Source organism: Mugil cephalus, chromosome 15, assembly GCF_022458985.1.
Source record: "Mugil cephalus isolate CIBA_MC_2020 chromosome 15, CIBA_Mcephalus_1.1, whole genome shotgun sequence".
NCBI lineage: Eukaryota > Metazoa > Chordata > Actinopteri > Mugiliformes > Mugilidae > Mugil > Mugil cephalus.
The window spans coordinates 1643100-1662331 of NC_061784.1; the positions used below are offsets into that span (position 1 = coordinate 1643100).

A 19232-nucleotide genomic window follows, 5' to 3' on the forward strand; every position below is an offset into this window, starting at 1 on the left:
TTTTCCAAATCACAGTGTGTTCGCAGTTAAATCAGGTTTTGATTCACTGTTATCTCCTCCAGCTTCAGAACTTGTTCTGTGGCAGGATTCATCATAGGAGCTTTGGCAGCGACTCTACTGCATCACAGCAGCTCCTCCCTGTGGTCAACACTGCACATGAGATAAGACATGAAGGTAACAGTTTTTTTTTTGTGTGTGTGTGTGTGTGTGTGTGTGTGTGTGTGTGTGTGTAAATATATATATTCAGATCCACTGTTACTGTGAATTACTGCCAATGTCACTTACCAGACAGCCAGTGCTTTAAGCAGAGCAGAAGGTGACGTTTGAAACATAGCAAGAAGTTTTATAAGTAACAAAAACCATGATCCACACTAATGTGTACTACTGTAGCCTACAGTGTGAGTGCAACCAGAAGTCACCAGTACAGGTTCAAAAAAGTGTGGTTTGCAGTAATATTAGGCTAAATAACTAAAATAATACAGAAACAATACAGTTCAATCCTGTATAATAGCATCTACAACTACATCCTCCCAAATAATCACACATTTTAATTACCATTCCGAATATGCTGCTGAACTTTATTACAGCCATGAAGGGGCATTTGATGCAGGACTGTCGAGTGTATTTGTTTTTAATGGTGTATCTAATCTTTTGGCAAGTGAGTGTACGGCATACCTTCTTCTTCTATTTGAAGGTGAAGACAGAAGTCATTGTCCGCCCTCTGGTGGACATTTGGGACAAAGTCTAATATGGATGAATGAAACTTTGCTTTTATTTAGGAGCACTTCATGCCACGATTCCGCATTAGATTGTAGTGTCAGCAGAGCAGATGCAGATACAGACACAGACATGACACATAGCTCAAGATGAAACCAAACGTGTTCCAATTCATAGCATATGTGGTATTGGCAAACAGCACAAGGTTAAATTGACTCAAGTGTCATTCAAACAACCACATCCTGTTAATAGGTCACAAGATGAAAACATATGTTAGTGAAGAAGTGCATCTCACTGAAAAATAACCGTGGGCATTCAGTGTCATTTTTAGTTTTCTCGTACAATTCTAAACATAAATTAACATGTAATTAAAGAGGCTAGGCCTCCATGCAGTCCTTGACAGACAGAGCTTGTGTGTCCCAATGACTTTCCCCTCCAGGAGAGCACTAATCTGTAATCTGTCTTCATATACATGGGCGTGACTCTGAACACCAAACCAAATCAGAACAAGTCCACACGGCACCACATATTTCTAATGACTCATTTCGCGTGTATTTAATTGTAATAGCGTGGTTTTTGCAAGATAGAAAATACGCAGAGTGACGACATCAGAGAACAAACAGTTCGATTGGATGGAAAGCAGTGCATAGACAGGCGTAACCAATAACGTCAAATCACAGTTCTCGTGTAGTATCGCGATCTGTTGCACTGAATATATCCGCAACGCGGCTTCAAAATCGGCCATTTCGTCGGTGTAGGCCATCTGTTATAGAGGGCAGAGGGGTGTATCGCCTGTACTGGTTATCTGAAAGGCATATTAACAACATCGCAAAATGAATGAGACAGCTATTTCATTCGCCAAGGATTTCTTGGCCGGAGGTATCTCCGCTGCCATCTCCAAAACAGCGGTCGCCCCAATCGAGAGAGTGAAGCTTCTCCTTCAGGTAAAGCCCTGCCTTCCGGGAGGCTGCTTTAGCCGGCTAACTTGTGTAATCTGGCTAACTGCTACTGTTCTCACTTTTCAGGTTTTACTGCTTCCTCCTGTCAAATGTGTATATGCATGCTCCGTGGTCTCGATTGTTCTGTTGTATTTGTTGCTAATAAAGAATTAACGAAAGACTTAAGAGTGATGGTCTCGAGGATTTGAGGTCACCATAGGACGGGAAATGACCTACACGAGTCGGCTTGCTAACGTTAGCTTTACACGTTAACCTTAGCCGGCGTAGCTAACAAAGGACAAACGCCTGTAGTCACGTTGGAACATTGTGTACAAATCGGCGGCAATCCATTTTGTCACTGTACAGCACCAGCATTTAGTTTGCGGATATAACACGGTCGCATAACCGTTATACCTGTGGTTTAACTACCAACGAAATGGTTATAGCGGCTAATGTACTCGTTGATTGTAGCTACCGCTTAGCGGCTTTGCTAAGGCCCAGCGATTTATTTCGCAGCCGGGTCAACAGGTTTTACATCGTTTCTACTTCGACCCGGACAACGACATCGGGCATGAATTTAAGGACCAGTGAACATCTAATTGTGTTAATTAAAATGTTTGATCATTAACAAACTGACCTGTTTGATCAAAACGCAGCATAGCAGCCATATTAATGATTGCTAGTAATTATTGTAAGACTTATTGGATTGCTCAGGAACAAACATTTAAAAGCAACATTTGCAACTTTAGAAGCCACCAAGGTCATAGGAAGGGGACCTTGTGATTGTCATGTGCCGTTGATTAGCTTCCTTATTTTAACTTTACTCTCTCTTCTTCATTATAATTCCAGGTCCAGCATGCCAGTAAGCAGATCACAGCAGATAAGCAGTACAAGGGAATCATGGACTGTGTTGTCCGTATCCCCAAGGAGCAAGGAATGCTTTCGTTCTGGAGAGGTAACCTTGCCAATGTCATCAGGTATTTCCCCACCCAGGCCCTCAACTTCGCCTTCAAGGACAAGTACAAGAAGATCTTCCTTGATGGTGTGGACAAGCGCGCCCAGTTCTGGAGGTACTTCGCCGGTAACCTGGCATCTGGTGGTGCCGCCGGAGCCACTTCTCTCTGTTTCGTGTACCCTCTTGACTTCGCCCGTACCCGTCTGGCAGCTGATGTGGGAAAGGCTGGAGCTGGGAGAGAGTTCAATGGTCTGGGTGACTGCCTGGTCAAGATCTTTAGGTCTGATGGTCTGAGAGGCTTGTACCAGGGCTTCAACGTGTCTGTGCAGGGCATCATCATCTACAGGGCTGCATACTTTGGCATCTATGACACGGCTAAGGGTATGTGAACTTTACATGGATAGTTGTTGTATTAGAAGAGGCTACCCTAAATTGTCCCGTATTTGTAATTTGTTTTCTTTTTGTGTTTGCAGGCATGCTTCCAGACCCCAAGAACACCCACATATTGGTGAGCTGGATGATTGCACAGTCTGTGACAGCTGTTGCTGGCTTGACCTCATACCCATTCGATACTGTCCGTAGACGTATGATGATGCAGTCCGGACGTAAAGGAGGTGAGTTTATTTGTAATGCCTCATTTCGGCTGACTTTGGCTGAACATGCATCATATGAGTCTTGTGCATTAGTTTTAATATCTGCCCTCTTCATCTAACTTTCTCTAAATCTTCCACAGCCGACATCATGTACAGTGGGACCATTGACTGCTGGCGCAAGATTGCACGTGATGAGGGTGGCAAGGCTTTCTTCAAGGGAGCCTGGTCCAATGTGCTCAGAGGCATGGGCGGCGCCTTTGTGCTGGTGTTGTACGATGAGCTTAAGAAAGTCATCTAATTCCTCTGTCACGTCACTGTCCAATATGGCTAAATGTAATAACTTTCCATTTGTATGGACTCTGCATTCTGCCTTATTTATGGGAACAAAACTAGTGTCTCACCAGTAGCCGTGGGCGATGGCTGTACATTGCATCTTTATGATTTTAAACGTTCCACATCCTCTTATCAATGTCATTCCTGATAAATCTGATACCTCCTCCTGTTATTCACTAGGTTTGTATGGTCCCAATTTAAATAAATTTATTCTGGGGAACAACCTTAAACCATTGCTGTCTCCTCCACTGTCATAGAATGAGATGAACACTCACTGGATAATGAACTGCATGAAGTGGATTACACCCAACTGCTATATTTACTCACGCTTATCTCCTCCTGAGCCTTTCTTGGTTTGACCGTGGTCACTTCTAGGATTGTAGAGTAGAGCACCTGTAGTGTCCGCTCCTGTAAGTTGACTTGCCACTTGCACAGTCTGTAGCTCAAAATTTATTTTATGGATTTGGATTGTTTCTAGGATACCTTTCACGGCGCACATAAATGGCCACCAGTTACAGCACAAAAATGCAGACTGGCTCACAGGAAAATTCATACTGAAGTCAACAAATGCACTATGCTGCTCATACATCTTGTATAGGTGCATATTGATCTAGGCTACAATTTAAATATCTTAATGGTGTAGATTTGTTATTAGTAGTTATATAATTTTTGCCCTCGGCTGAAAGGAATTGCCAACTATTGTAGGGTGTGGCATTCATTTTTTGGCAGGGAACATTCAGCTTGATCATTACTTCCTTTATTTTCCACATCTACAGCCAGAGATCTTGCGTTTAGGGCAATCTGTAGAGGAAGAAAATATATTGTCTAGGTATTAACTCGAAAAGTAAAACTGATTTGAAACAAGTTACTATAGGTAATTCGTTTCAACATCACATGAGACCTCCATTGAGTCTCAGAACACGTCTTAATGGCTCTTTTACTCGACTTGAGCTTCATTAGACTGTCCGCAAGGGGGCGCCCGTTGCAAGCAAGTTTGGTCGTGCTTCTCAAGGAGGAGCTGCAAAGCTCAGACAAGCTTCATTCATCTTATTAAAAAAAGTCACAAAACTGTGTCTCAAGCATATTAATATGGACACAGAACCTTCAAAACACGTGAATAGTATAATTCTACACAGGCTTTAATACAGAGCTGCTATTATGACCTAATAAAAGTTCGTACATGATAGATTAGGATGTTGCAGTCTCTATTGTAACTTATATGTTGTTGTTCTCTCCCATTCCATTTGTACGAATCCTTCCAATACAGTACAGTAACAACTTGACAACAATAAAGGATCCTTGTCTTGTGCATCAAAAATAAGCATTGGTAATTACAGTGTTCATTAAGCCGCTAATAAAGTGGATACAGAAACATATAGCTTTGCGTCTTAAATGAATTTACCTTGTTGACCTGTGTGTGTTGCACACTAAAGTTAAACGATATTCCTTTTTCTCACATGGAGTCAAGCTATGATCAGGTACGATCAAATTAACCATCCATGAAAAAAAATGTAGGATAATTTTAGGTCATTATTATTGATTTGTGCTCCAGTGATTTTAGGAACGAGGGAAAATTGAATATTCAGGGACAAAGCCAAGGCAGTTTAAAACAGTTTATGTTCATCATCACACAGGCTAATTTTATCACAGTTGACTATTAAAGAAAATCAGTTTGACTTAAATTATTGGATATTATTTAATAATAGTTTCATTACATTTTTTTGTGAGTGGTTCTTATGTTGTTATTTGCTGGAGTGAGACTACTGTATGCCTTTTACAGGTTGTGTGCGGACCATATTAGTCTTTATCAGTAAAAACTAATATTGATCTTGTTCTGGTTAAACATGCAGATAATGTGCGAGCTACAGTTGCTTTGGTCATCTTTACGAGTGTTATTCATGGCCTGTGTTGTACAGTAGAGCAGACTCCTCACAGCGGGACCAGCACACTCTTTGGTTCCTGGAAAATCTTTTCTGTGTAGAATTTCTACGTCGCCTGCATGAGCTTCCTCCCACAGTCCAAACACTTGTGAGTCAAGTGGACTGCACACTTGAATTGCTTTTAGGTGTGAAGTGAAGCATGGGTGCGACATTTTATTCATCATTGTTAGGTTTGTGACAGCTTGTCCAGGGTGTTCCCTGCCTTCTGCCCAGTGGATTCTGGGACACAATCCAGCCTGTTGTTCAGGATATCATCACTTCCAACTGTATTTGGAGTCAACACACCACAACACACTAGGCTAATATTATATATTGGCTTAATTTTAGCTACAGCTGCTAATTTATTTGATTATGTTTACCCCTGGCACAAAAACTGACTGGTTTTATGGACACACTGCATGTCACATTGAAGAAATAACCTTTTGCAGCTGATGTTATATCATATATGTAGATTAACTGCCAGTTTATTTACAAGAAAACACACAAAAAACATGAATAGAGAGCAGAGCAGTGAAAGAAAATGGCAGAAAGACTTTCTGTGAAGTACAGGAAAGTACTAGTTTTTATTCCTTCATAATCAAACTTCACAAACAGCTTGAACTTGTACAATACCTCAGAGAGTGAAAATTACAAAAAAAGTGCTGGTAACATTTACAAAAATCATCCTTACTTAGCAACAATCAGTTTATTCTTCCACACTTTTTTTAGTCTTTTGTATTAAGGCTTAATACTTCTGTATAAAGTATATGCAAGATAAGTCTTCACAGTTTTTCGAAAAAAGTCACAATATTATGTAACATAATGAAGCTTTTACGGCTATTTTCTTTATAATAACAAATACACATCACTGGTAAATATATGTGAAATACAGGGCTTATTGTAAAATGGCAAGTAATGATACTGTTTGCTGAGATAAATTGATTCCACACACTGTTATAGGAAAGTTTTGACATACCGTTGCTATAACTGAAGGAGGAGGAAAAGAAAATGATAAGCATAAACACTTGGGAGATCGCCTCCAAACTTTGGCACATCCCATGAAACAATTTCACAAAATATGAGATTTTAGTTTTCAAATCATACTTTTGGAAGAAGAGCTAAACTGGCATAAAGTGAAAACATGCGCGTAGTAAGGTGCTAAATCAGGGATATTACATTGCCAGCCTTTTTTTTTTTCTCCACATGGACTGACATGAATAAGGTGCATTTGTAAGACTCAAAGCATGTAGGCCTTTCTCAGATGTCAACAAAATATGTAATAAATACACACACAAAAAAAGAATTAATTTTTGACCAATAGTCTTGAGGCGACCTTGTGTACTCATGCATTCCCATGGATGCAGAAAAATGAATATCTCTTCTGCAGTTGTGTAACTCTAACTGTGGCATGTGAAAGTAAAAGCTGTATTGTATTCATGGTATGTGATATTTCATTCTTTTTTTTCTATTTTTATTTTATTTTAACTGTTGAAATAGTGAAAAAACTTGATGAGTAAGAAGATGGGGTTTGAAAACTAAATGCGAAACTAAGCCAAGATATATTCACAAGATCCTCTAAGCTGCACTGGTTTACAGGTCAACAGATGAGAGCTCTAGCCCTAGACTTACCAATTTCACCCTCATGCATACTGTACGGTTAAAGTGACGCAACAAGCTTGCTTAAATAGTCTACATCACGAAAGCAATTTGGTTTTAGTGCAAACACAATTGGCTGGCTTCAACTTCTCAATAATAACAAGCTCACCAAGGAGATTACAAGAAGGCACATACTTATGCTTCCTCTAACACGCAACATATTTAGACAAACCGCAACATCTTTCAACAACACCACAAAGCGGTGAAAACAGGAAAGCTACTACATCCAGATAAAATGGTGAAGTTTGTGAATTATTGAAAAATTTACACATCCATCAACAAAATAATGACGCCAAGGTCAGCAGTCGCTGCTAAATGACCTCGTTGGAAAAAGGATGATTTTGGTGGAGACAGATTTTCTACGTAAGTAGCCAGTGACAACAAAAGGTGCGCTTGAATTTTGTTTTTTTTTTTAAGTCTTAAAGCATTTATTTTTTTTTTGTAACATCCCAGAAAAAGAAAAACACTCAGAGTGACCAAATATGCAAACATCTAGGTGCTTTTATGGGAGAGCTGGGTTTCAATTTTGGCATTTGTCTTTAATGTGTTGTGTAGTCTGTGTGAAGACGACGCGACTCACGGTGAATGATTCCTTCCCTCATAACATCCCACCTCCTACTTCAGATCTGTCTGAGCTGCTTGATTTGTCCAAAACAATCACAGGAGGAAACAACAGTTTTAATGCCCCTCAAATTTGGACACTAATTCTCGGGGTATGGGGGGGGGGGGCTGCTGGGAATACAAGAAAGATAAAGAAAAGGAAAGGATACCCTGCTACAAACAACAATATGTGGATGTCATTTAAAAAGGTGACCAATTCTGTACCTCTGAATACAAAAAACATATTCGTCAAATATCACCATTTACTCAGCATTCCCACTATGGGGGACAGCTACGACCATCCGGTAATATGGTTCAAAAAGGTGTTGAGTGAATTATATTGCTTTTGATAGAAGAAGACCTAAAATCAGTCTAGTGCAAATCTCTTTTCTGGTTTGAGAAGTGGTGGTTGGTGAAATGAGACACAGCTGCTCTACCATAGAAAGAACATACCAGGTGATTTTGATAACCAGATGGCTGTGAAGTGGTATCCCTTTATGATTAGTTTCTGAATATTTAAGAGAGCACTCTTTCGGAAAAGAATAGAAAAAAATCCATCACCAGCCTATGCCGCGTAACAATTTGGAAGGAGAAACCCTAATCAATACTTCCTATCATTTCTCTCTGTACACACACAGATATATATATATATATATATATATATATATATATATATATATATTTATATATATGAAACCGATCAGCCAATTAACCAGCAGAGAGGAAACAACTCATGTCCAAATTACTTCTATTTTCAATGGGAGGGATGGCAGCCATGTTAGCCGGCCTCCCCAGTAGAGCTTGGGAGGATGCTCTTCATCTGTCAGCTCACATCTGTGCTAATGGGTGTCGTCTGTGCAGTCATGTCTGTCAAATATATCTCTCAACTTGGAAATGTTGGAAAACTCACTCCAGTCCAGTGTTTGACAAATCATATTATATATACACATGTATATATTTATATATACATGTGTATATATAATAATAAAAAAACGCCCTTGCACATATTAAAAAAAAAAAAAGAAAGAAGAAGAATCTTTATCCCCTATTTCAAAACAGCAGTCAATACATTTCAAACAAGCTTGTTTCATAACAATAATAATAATAATAATAAAATACAAACCAACTTGGAGCATAAATTATTAAAAACAAACTGAAAACACATTACTGCAGCATATATTTCAGGGTTGCTTAGTTGTGATGTTAACTACCTCTTACTACAACAGCTCCACTTCTGCCAAGTTCATAACTATATAGAAGTTTTTTTGTTTTGTATTTGTAGGGAAATAATAAAAATATCAAGCTAACATAGGCCAAAGGAAAAAAACAAACAAACAATAAGCCTAACAAAATATACACATATTTATAAGCACATCTCATAGTTCAACTCAAGTGCATGTTTACAAAAGCATCTAGATACATGATATGGCACCAAAAGCCTGAAAGCCTGATGAAAAACAAACAACAAACAAAAAAGAGCTGCTTTTTATTAGGGTGCCTGTAATTTCAGATTTACACTGTGAATATCTTCGGCCCAGGTACAAAACTTTGCCTGGATTACAGTAATTAAATGTCCTATTTTGAATACACAGGATGAAAAATGTACAGCAGATTCACCTAGAATGAGAGCTTACAGTGATACTATATTGTATGTTGCCAGATTTTGCCAATTGGTTTGCGTTCTACTTGCAGATTACGTGTTTCTATTAGAATGGTACCTAACCAGTTGAATTAATTTTTGTCGTATTAGTGATGGCCGGCCCTGATGCTTTTTTTTTTTATTCGGTGAACATTAAACATTTGTGTCATTATTCTCTTTCCTTTTTTTGGTGTAATAAACAACTTACAAATATGTGCAAACTTAACATCTTGGTCCATCTCAAGTATAAATGGCTGAATGTACTCTAAGTCAGATTCAAAGGACACCCAATGTTAGAAGATACAAATCTGACAAACTATTTAGATAGAGTCCAATGCAGAGTTGAAAAAGGTGTACGCTGATTTGTTAAATGTGTGTCGTGACTGATGAGTGACTATGCAGCATTTACAGTCTTCTACATATTTTTAACGTGCCATAGTTCACATCGCAGCTGCTGTGTCTGATTAGTTTTTATGTTTTGTTGCATTTCTTATGATAGAAAATCTATTTTGGTCTACAACAGGCAAATAAACACTACCACAAAACAACCAATCAAGTGACAAAACATATATGCAACTTCACAAGCACCCTGGCATGAGAAGAAACCCCCCAAAATAGTAATAACTGTAGCAATCTAACTCAAAATGTACGAACCCCACACACCTTAAAAAGAAATGTTATTTTCTCCATAAACTATTCTAACCCTTCTTTGGTTTGTCAAAACGAAACTTTGTCTAGTTTATTTTTATTTTTTTTATTATTGTCCTTTAACATGTAATGATTAGCATGGCCCCGTTTTGAAAACTACCAGCGGCAGCCCCTTTGAGGAGCAGCGCTGAAGTTTTGAATCTGCAGCTATGGCTGAATACATGTCGGCTGAGGCCAGCATCACGGACATCTCTTTTTGCGTTTTTGTTTTTTGAAAACGTAAGTCTCTGCACTATAAAAGAGTGACCTACACACACACAGAGAGACAGAGTGTTAGCATAGTGCATGTTGTCTATAAAACCAGTCCACACAAGCATAAGCTGCAGTGCTCAACGCTCATGAGGCTCGTGATCTCGTAGCAAAATTTCAATAATAACCTTTTTCTTAAACCACAGAAAAAAGGGGGGGGGGGGGTGTATTAGGGGAAAATTTTGCTTAACTTTAATGCAACATTTTTCAAATATGCAACAGGTTTGTAAAACGATTAAGCGCTGGAATTTCTGCTTAATATTAGTTAAGTGTGGAAAAAAAACAAAAGAAATGACTGCCAGACTCAGAGTTGGAATGTGCTGGACTTAAAACAGGAATGCATGTTTTTAGTTACACTGCTGCACACTTTTAAAACGTCCCATCAAGCTGAACTAAGCCCAAAAGACTACAGTGACTGAGAGCACAGAGAGGGCTGAGTGTTTAGTCTTCAGAGGCTAATTGTGACAAAGAAAAGGTACTGAATGCTTGTTGTCGAGGGACACTCAAAATATAGCTTGTGCTCCGTCAAAGACAAGGTACTCCCTTACGGGGGGGGGGGGGTCTGTGTGGCAGGACTGCATGCTCGGTTTGGACTGATCCATGGTAGTAACCTGATGTTGATGCTTTATTAAAAACCTCACCAGGGGTAGTGTAATAATTGCATCATAGTGAATATAATCTAGCTTAGTTTAGCTGTAAAAATATGAACAGCTGCATCAAAAAAACACAAATCAAAGTGTGGATATTTGACAGGGAACAGATGCGGTTTCTGAGTCCGTCACAGTGTGACGTTTGGATGACAGGGACTAGCTATATCACATTGCCTATATCTTTAATTTCAACAATAAATGTCTATGAAAGTGTGTATTTGTTAATCATAGCTGTTTTCTCCTATTTACTTGAAAGCTATGTGTTATGGAGGATTGAAAGATTCAAAATAAAGGCAATCACTTGCTTTTGCTACGCTGCCTGTTGGCTTTTACAAATTTCTAATCTATTCCTGTATTTCTGTTTTTTTCTTCTTGGTTCTCACATCAATAGTGCTATAATAGTAGTATCATTTAAAAATGCCCCCTCCCCCCAATCCCTAAATTTGGCTCAGTAACTAGGCTGGAGAAGGTTACAGAAAAAACTGTGGTAATTAGTCCACAGGGGACAGAAAAATCAGCCATCCCAAAATGCTTTTATCTCGCAGCCACTCGGTCCTGAAACTTGATTTGTGGGTTTCATTCGACAGTATCCTCTTTTAGTTTAGTTTTCATGTTATTCATCCAGCCACTTAAACGCGCACATTGTGTGTGGAGGCCGACGTTAAACTGCAGCCAAAATTTTCAATTTTCAGTTGTTCTTTGTCCAAGTTTTGGCTATAACAATCAGTCAGTCTCAAATTGTATATATTCTTTTTCTTTTCACGTTGCTCATTGCTTGCCCTTTACGATTTCAAGCTATATGTAAACAACAAGGCGGTCAGATAAGATAAAACCTTAATGATCATTACTGAGGGGAAATGGGTGCTGACTGGCACGTGGAAGGGCTGGCCACCAAGGTCAGGGTGCCACTGGTTCCAAAGTACATCGTGGTTGTGGTCCAGTGGTTTACAGCTGTTTCATTCATTTTTAAAAAGTGCCGGTTGCGTCACTACTGCCATACTATATGTTATTACATTCTTTTTACCAACAGCACGATTCTAAAATAGCCAAATAATGGCATTCATGGTGGCAGGCAGTGTGGAAACTTCCACTCTTCCAGCTGATACAAGGCTCCCCCTGCTGTTCACAAAACGCCACTGCCCCCCCTCTCCCTCATCAAACATACAGTACGTTGCAGCATATGGCTTGTTTGCAAGTGACAAAAAATAAAATAAAATAAAAATAAAAATAATGACGCCTTATTGATGAAAGAGAGAGCAACGTGAAAGAGAAAATATTTCTAATGCCCGCCTTTCTTCTACATTTTATTTAGACATGTGATTGCAGTTTATATATATATCTTTGAATCCTCCAAATGGTATAAATGTAAGATAAAAATAAAACTTACAGATGTAGCCTTTATATGAATAAACCATTTCAGGTATTTTAAAGGGTTCTCTTACAATGCACTCACAACCACCAGGTTTTTATCAGAAATAGTATAAATAGTATATTTTCATTCGTCCATTGTGTATATACTGTATTTGTGCAATGTAGGAGAGAAAAACTATGAATCTTCTGTATAGTTGCTGTATGTACTGATAGGCACTTGATAGGCATATTCCCTATATCCCACAAGGTATTGTATACTCTAGCTGCAAGTATGATTTTATCAAACTATCTGAAAATGTATTCTTTATCTGTGTGGAGATGGTGATACTTAAAATATATATAGTATATCTGTAAGATCTATTTCACTCTTATGTGTTCTGTAGAAGGACAAAAATGCAGTTACTGTACGTATTATATGAATGGTTTTCTGTGTTCTACTTTGTGACTTTATTCATGCCTAAATAAAAAAGAGAAAACTGACTTAAAATGTGTGGAGACAGACTGAAAGACAAACAGGAAGACAGACATGCTTATCAGAATAAAAATGATCCTGTTCCTTACTCAACACGACCCTCACCATTACTATCTTCCATTTCCTTGTTTTCAATGCCAAGCATATATGCATATATAGTACACTGTGAAAAATAACCGACTATCCTTTATCCAGTCGCGTGAAGCTATGTATGTATTAACAACACCACTATGACCACCAGGAAAAAGCAGGAGGAATTCAGAAATAAAGGATTATAACAATGTATTCAACTTACTGCAAGAAGGACAACAATGTACTGTAGACCCTGTGTCTCTACGCTAAGATAAACAGAACATAAACAGGAATATATTTGAAACACAACACAAACAGCTGCAGGCTCAAGGCTATCATCTACTTTTCATTATGTTTTGTTCTGGAAAATATGCGTACACTTTTGAAAAACATAAAATCTAGACTAACAACTAGAAGAAGCACGATTGAGATAAGGACTTATTTTCTGGATAATGTTGCAACTCTTCAACAATTTTCAACCGACTCTTTGCAACACTGAGAAAAGAGAATTAAGCACCACCACGAGTAGCTGAAGCAGTATAAGGAATATATAACTATGGACAGTGAAGGGCGTGTGATACTAATGCAACGGGGCAGGGAGGGGGCTGGGTATGCTATAGCATGTTATGACACACTGGAGAAAAGTTCTTCCCCTTCCGAGCCTGGTCTGCTATCAAACACCTTATGATACAAAAAGTCAACTGACGATGGGACGAGTTATTAGCCCTCATCCAGATAACGTTGAGATTGGCTACTTTTGTTACTCCAAAAAAAGTGATAGAGAAAGGATTGATAGTGTAATTCTGAAATCAAATATTTCAAAAACCAACATCAAGCTACTTAACCTACTATTTAGACCAATGATACCACAAAGCTGGTTGTACTCATCTAGCTACAGTCAATAGTGCATTTGATATATGTGTTTACACAAAATATGTAAAATTTAGGTGCCATGAAGGAATGCTAGATTACCGAACACACACGTTACACGGAAACAATTCAATTCATGTCTCTGCCTTTGCTGTTAAAGAAGTGAGGATGTTAGTTTGGCAGTGTTTAACTCGGTACTGAACAGACAACGAACACCAACATCATGAGCTGTGTGCCATACACGTGGCAATACTTTTGGAAAGAGATCTCGGCAGTTGCTTACATATTCTATTTAGTGCATTGTCTGTTAAGGCATGAGATTACCCTCCACGTGCTGTGTAGAGACAAATATAGCACTAGCATGCAGCAATATTGCCATCCTGGCAACGACAGCTACAAACAAGAACCATACAGTTTAGGCTTATATGCACACCATAAGAGACAGGCCCAATCAAATGTTAAATAATGTGCTACTTTTACTGAGGACTAACCTCACACCTTTTCACTATTCTTCTCACATCTGATCAATATTTTTTTTTCTTAGCCGAGAAAAGCAGAATGCAGAATTTCTCCAGGTCTCATCGCTTGACTTCATCTAAAGCTGACTCCACAGAGACCAGAAATCTAGTAGCAATCATGTGAAATTTAACTTCTCCAAACTGGTCTGACAAAGTCAACAGTACTTGTACTTGAGTTTTCGTCAAATCTCAGAGAACAAATGTTCCAGGTGCCCTGTTAGCCCAAAGGATTTGGAGAGCTGCTTCTCAAAGTACCTGCGCTGCATATTGCAAAGGAAGCCCTACAGTTCAGATATTCCACTTATCAACAGTTTGATTAGGCTATATACCACACACAGATATCCACAAACATACAAACACTAAGGAAGGGACACAAGTGTGTACAACTGACGGACAGATATCAAAGAAGCTGCATTCCATCACCTCCCCACACCCTAAACCCACACAAAGTTGTTCTAGGACACACATATCATTTATGTTACACACACACACACAGTATAAATGTATTATTAATAATATAATAATAGGTATTATTATTATTATTACCTCCACCACCAGAGTTGGGCAGGAGAGTTTGTCTATTATTACTGTTGTTGTTTCACTGTTTTATGTTGTTTGGCTTGGATGCTCTCATAGGAAAACTCGTATTTATAAAGAAATCAAATAAACTGTTATAGGGAACTGACTCCATAGAAGAGTGAATTCAAAGGTTAAAAACATTGACGAGCACACATAATGGTACAGGTTTAAATAAAAACAAATGCTTGCATTAACACGGCACAAGAATATACTGTAAGTAACTGCAAGCAATAACGAAAGCCAAGAATCGCTGAATTACTTTATGAAGAAATTGAAACAAAGCTATTCTATTACAAGTGAACTCTACAACCAAATGTTAGATTTAAAAAAAATCCTCTTTTCTAAAACTATAATATCTCTGTTAACAGTAGTGCACTTATTGGTTTAAGCAGTGCAACATATATGCAAGAAAATAATGCAGTCCACTTATCAAGATTTAAAAAAAAAAAAAAATGTTTGTTACTTTTTTCCTTTGAAATTGAATAAACGAAAAATCATAGAAGTTCATTTAAGGAAAAATGATTAAATAATAAGCACAGGCATTTTAAGAAAATGTGCAAAGTAGCACTTTGTTTTTATGAATCGACAGCAGGTCTTTTTAAGACCCCCGTATGCAGTTAGTTATTCTTTTAATAATACAACTACGAAAGTGTTTGCTCACATTCAAGGAGCAAATCCTTCAGATTGCAGTTGCAGGCAGTTGTATGTGTGTGTGTGTGTGTGTCTGTGTGTTTCCTATTTTGGATAAAAAGATAGATAAGAATTCAAAAATTGGAAATGAGTCTTAAGTGATGTGATGTGTGGATGACAACTTGCGCACACTAGCTTCCAACTCTATTCTGTACATGCTGTGTCTAGGTTTTTAGAAACATCAGGAATGTATGCTATTGTCTACAAAGTCCATTTGCAACTTGTGGTATATCATGAAACAGTGTGATATCAATCAGCAGACCTAGTTGTTTAGTTTTCAGACTGTATTTCAGTTCGAAACGATGCAACACCATTTGAGCCATCAGGGAGAGCCAAAACATAAACAGTAATGCATTTAGCTCCCACTTGCTGAAATAGCTTTGCAACCATCATGAACAGGTTATACAGGGGTTCTAGGATCAGGATGACATTTATTTCAATTTCAATTTTGAATCAAATTAAATTACCCCCTCTTCAACAACACTGTTCCAATCAACAACTAGCCTAACAGTCCCCACCCCACCCCATATTCTAATTCAGTTCAGTCAAATTAAATCCACATAGGCTACTCAATAACAACAATAGTTGAAGTGACATTTTTTTTTATCTAAATCCCATAACAGTCAGGTGCAAGTTGAGGAGCAGCAATTATGAAGGAGAGAGTTTAGTCGCATATTCCAGCCTGCCATAACTGTGAATGGTAAAAGGCTAAAAATAGAAGAAAAAAAAACATCAGCAAAAGAATCTTTCTTTTTTTCTTATGTTTTCAAATGGAAGAGGTCTACTAGCCTTAACAGTCTTTTAAGATATTAGTGGCAGTGTATGCAAATGAGTTAAACTCCAAACTTCAGAAAAAAAGAAACAGATTTTTGCTCATCAACACACCATAATTTAGTAATCATCATAATGCATGGACGAGAATTATAAAACATATGAGAAATATCTGTTCCCGTCACTGCTGACAGGAAGTTACATTTCAGTAAAATGATTGAAATTGGTACCTTGACAACAGCTGCATTATAATCCCTTAATACCATAGGAATAAATAAAACCCAGTGTCAAATTAACTACTCTCCTTTGTTATTCTATGGAAGAAGGCAATCTTGTGACCATCAGTATATTTTTAGAGGGAATATGTAGCCCAACCCCAAATGATTTTTTTGTTGTTGTTATTGTTGTTGTAAGTTATACCACAGTAAGCTTGGACATCTATAGTTTCCAAACTGGTCAGTATGGGTTCACAACTGCCACGATTTATGTTCCATGGCATTGTATACACACACACACACACACACACACACACACACACACACACACACACACACTTGGACAAACAGACGGACACATGCAAATACACAAATGCTCAAACGTATATGCACATGTATATTCATTCAGACCAATCTACACTAGGTGTGTTTGTGTGTATGTGTTTCTTTCGTAGGCCTTTCGGTAGTGTTCAACACATAAATCAGTATTTTAGGAAAGCATACATTTAGAGGCCTGTAGTTAGGATCCATCCAGTAGATCAATATCAAACTACTAAGCCTTAAGGCCACCATCTTTTTTTTCTTTTAGAATAACAAAAAAAAAATCTTTTTTTTTTTTGGGAAACTTAATGTGCCAGTGTCTATACTCATTACTCTTCATACCTCAAAATAAGAAAAGGAAAATCTAGTGCCATTTTATTTGTCATTCTTTTTGAAAGAAGTTTATCTATTTGTACTTATCCATCAGAGACATGCATTCGCATGTGGTCATTGAAGAGCTCCATTTGGTCGAACTTGGCAGGGCAGACGGAGCACACGTAGGTGGTCCCTTCTTGGCAGCTCGCTTCTGCAGCTACACCCACTCCTGTTCCAACCCCAGCCCCTACTCCAGCACCTCCACTTACTGGCATGGCGAGGGCCACCACTCCAGCTCCTGGCTCAGGGACAGCCATAGGCATGGGAATAGAGACTGGGCCCGAGGTGCCTGGACTCCCCGACAGCCCTGTGATGGCGTTGGCTGTGCTGTGCAGGGCCATGTGCCTCTCCAGCAGGGTCTTGTGTGAGAACTTCTTCTTGCAGATGTAGCATTCATAGGACTTCTCTCCACGGTGCAGCCGCATGTGGACGTTGAGAGAGCTCTTCTGGGTGAAACGCTTGTTGCAGATGCTGCACTGGTAGGCCCGCACCCCTGTGTGTGTCACCATATGTTTAATTAAGTAATCCTTCAGGGAGAACGAGCGCCAGCAGATGCTGCACTGATGAGGCTTCTCACCTGGATTTACATGCAAGACAAAAGCATTGAGAGGAAAGAGAAGAGAGACATTTTGAGGATTATGTGTTTTAAAACAAAAAATCATTTGCTGAAATCTTAGTGTAACTCTGATGCCACACTTGTGTACATAAACTCAATGCTACGAGAAGCACAACTACTGAACAATCGCGCAATGCCTAATTTTTAGAAAAACCACTCCTAGGAAAATTGTCATGAATCTAAACCTTCCCACTCTATTTCCATTTCTTTCTCTGAGGCTGATCTAGCACCATCTGTTTATCACATCAACAGCCACCTTGATAAGGGCATTCACTGAAATGTCAGAATCTGTGCGGCACGGTCATTTTTAATGAAAGATTTCAGCATGTTGCTGTGTGTACATCACTCATTACGGCAGCACATGTCTTTCATTAATGACAAAAAAACTGAGCAAATTAATAGTTGGGAATTGAATCAAGGCATATTTTGATGCTAAACACTCCTGAAACACTGCCAACAGACTCTTAGTGCTGAGCAGACAACGTGGCAGCAATAAGTGTCTTGTGCAGCAAAAACAGACATGTGGAGCCAGCAGTGTTGCTTTACCAGTAAGGGAAGTATTTAAACCTGTACGTGCCTTGTTTTGATGCAGGTTGCATTTTTACAAACATTTGAATATAGCTGCAAATGCATTCATGCGTGAATTTATTCTATATTTGTACCACTTTGTGGAGATGTGAGATCTTTTTTGATATGTGTCACGCCTGACATTACAAGTTGTAAAATATAAACATATTAATAATGACGTCAAATGAAAACGTAGGGATTGACTGATAACTATGCAAATAGGCAAACTGTGTAACGCACATTAATGGAGTCCTGTCCTGTTTTCTGCTGCACAGACTAAATTAAAATGCAGCTACCTGCTTTAATTTAATGAAGCCAGTCGTTTATATTTCTTCATTTTTCTCTAACCTGATTCATTGAAACGTCCGATTTTGAGATCGGCTGCACATCGGCAACATGCAGCTAGCATACAGTGTATGTAACAGGTATGTTTACTGTCACATTATTCACAATGCAGTGACTCATACAGCTGAAAAGCTGCCTCCTGTCTCTGACAGATTTCTGCACACAATCATGCAGCACTACTGGTTGAATAGCCACTGTATTTGTGAAGAACGATTATATTACATCTGCCAAGGTACCTCCTAATTAACATTTGTCTTTAAGAAATAAAACATTTTGTATCAGATGTATTCTCAAAAGGACATGGATACAATATTACACTAAATCATACTGACACCTTATTAGATTCTGAATAATATTTTTTACAAAGGTACTTCATCATTGGCTGAGATATTCAGATGATCGTCTATAGGATTGATCGATCAGTGACTCTCTCTCTCAATATGTCATCACTGGGCTGCACACAATTGTGCGAGTAAAACAGGAAATTTAGTTT

At 38.5% G+C, this 19232-nt stretch overlaps 2 protein-coding genes across 4 annotated transcripts in view; one reads left to right on the forward strand and one right to left on the reverse strand.

Annotated features, from left to right (window-relative positions):
- The first annotated feature begins 1444 nt into the window (after nt 1-1444).
- si:dkey-251i10.1 (uncharacterized protein LOC100038774 homolog) lies at nt 1445-3766 on the forward strand. The gene is made up of 4 exons (XM_047606630.1): nt 1445-1661; nt 2505-2991; nt 3084-3224; nt 3344-3766. Exons 1-4 carry the CDS (start codon nt 1551-1553, stop codon nt 3499-3501), a joined length of 897 nt encoding a protein of 298 aa, XP_047462586.1. The 5' UTR covers nt 1445-1550; the 3' UTR covers nt 3502-3766.
- Nucleotides 3767-6015: 2249 nt separating this feature from the next.
- zbtb20 (zinc finger and BTB domain containing 20) overlaps nt 6016-19232 on the reverse strand; it is a 34274-nt gene continuing 21057 nt past the window's right edge. For all 3 annotated transcript variants that reach the window (XM_047606627.1, XM_047606628.1, XM_047606629.1), the window contains one exon: nt 6016-17788. In XM_047606627.1, coding sequence (XP_047462583.1) covers nt 17253-17788 — 536 coding nt within the window. In that variant the 3' untranslated portion in view covers nt 6016-17252. The remainder of the gene's footprint in view (nt 17789-19232) is intronic.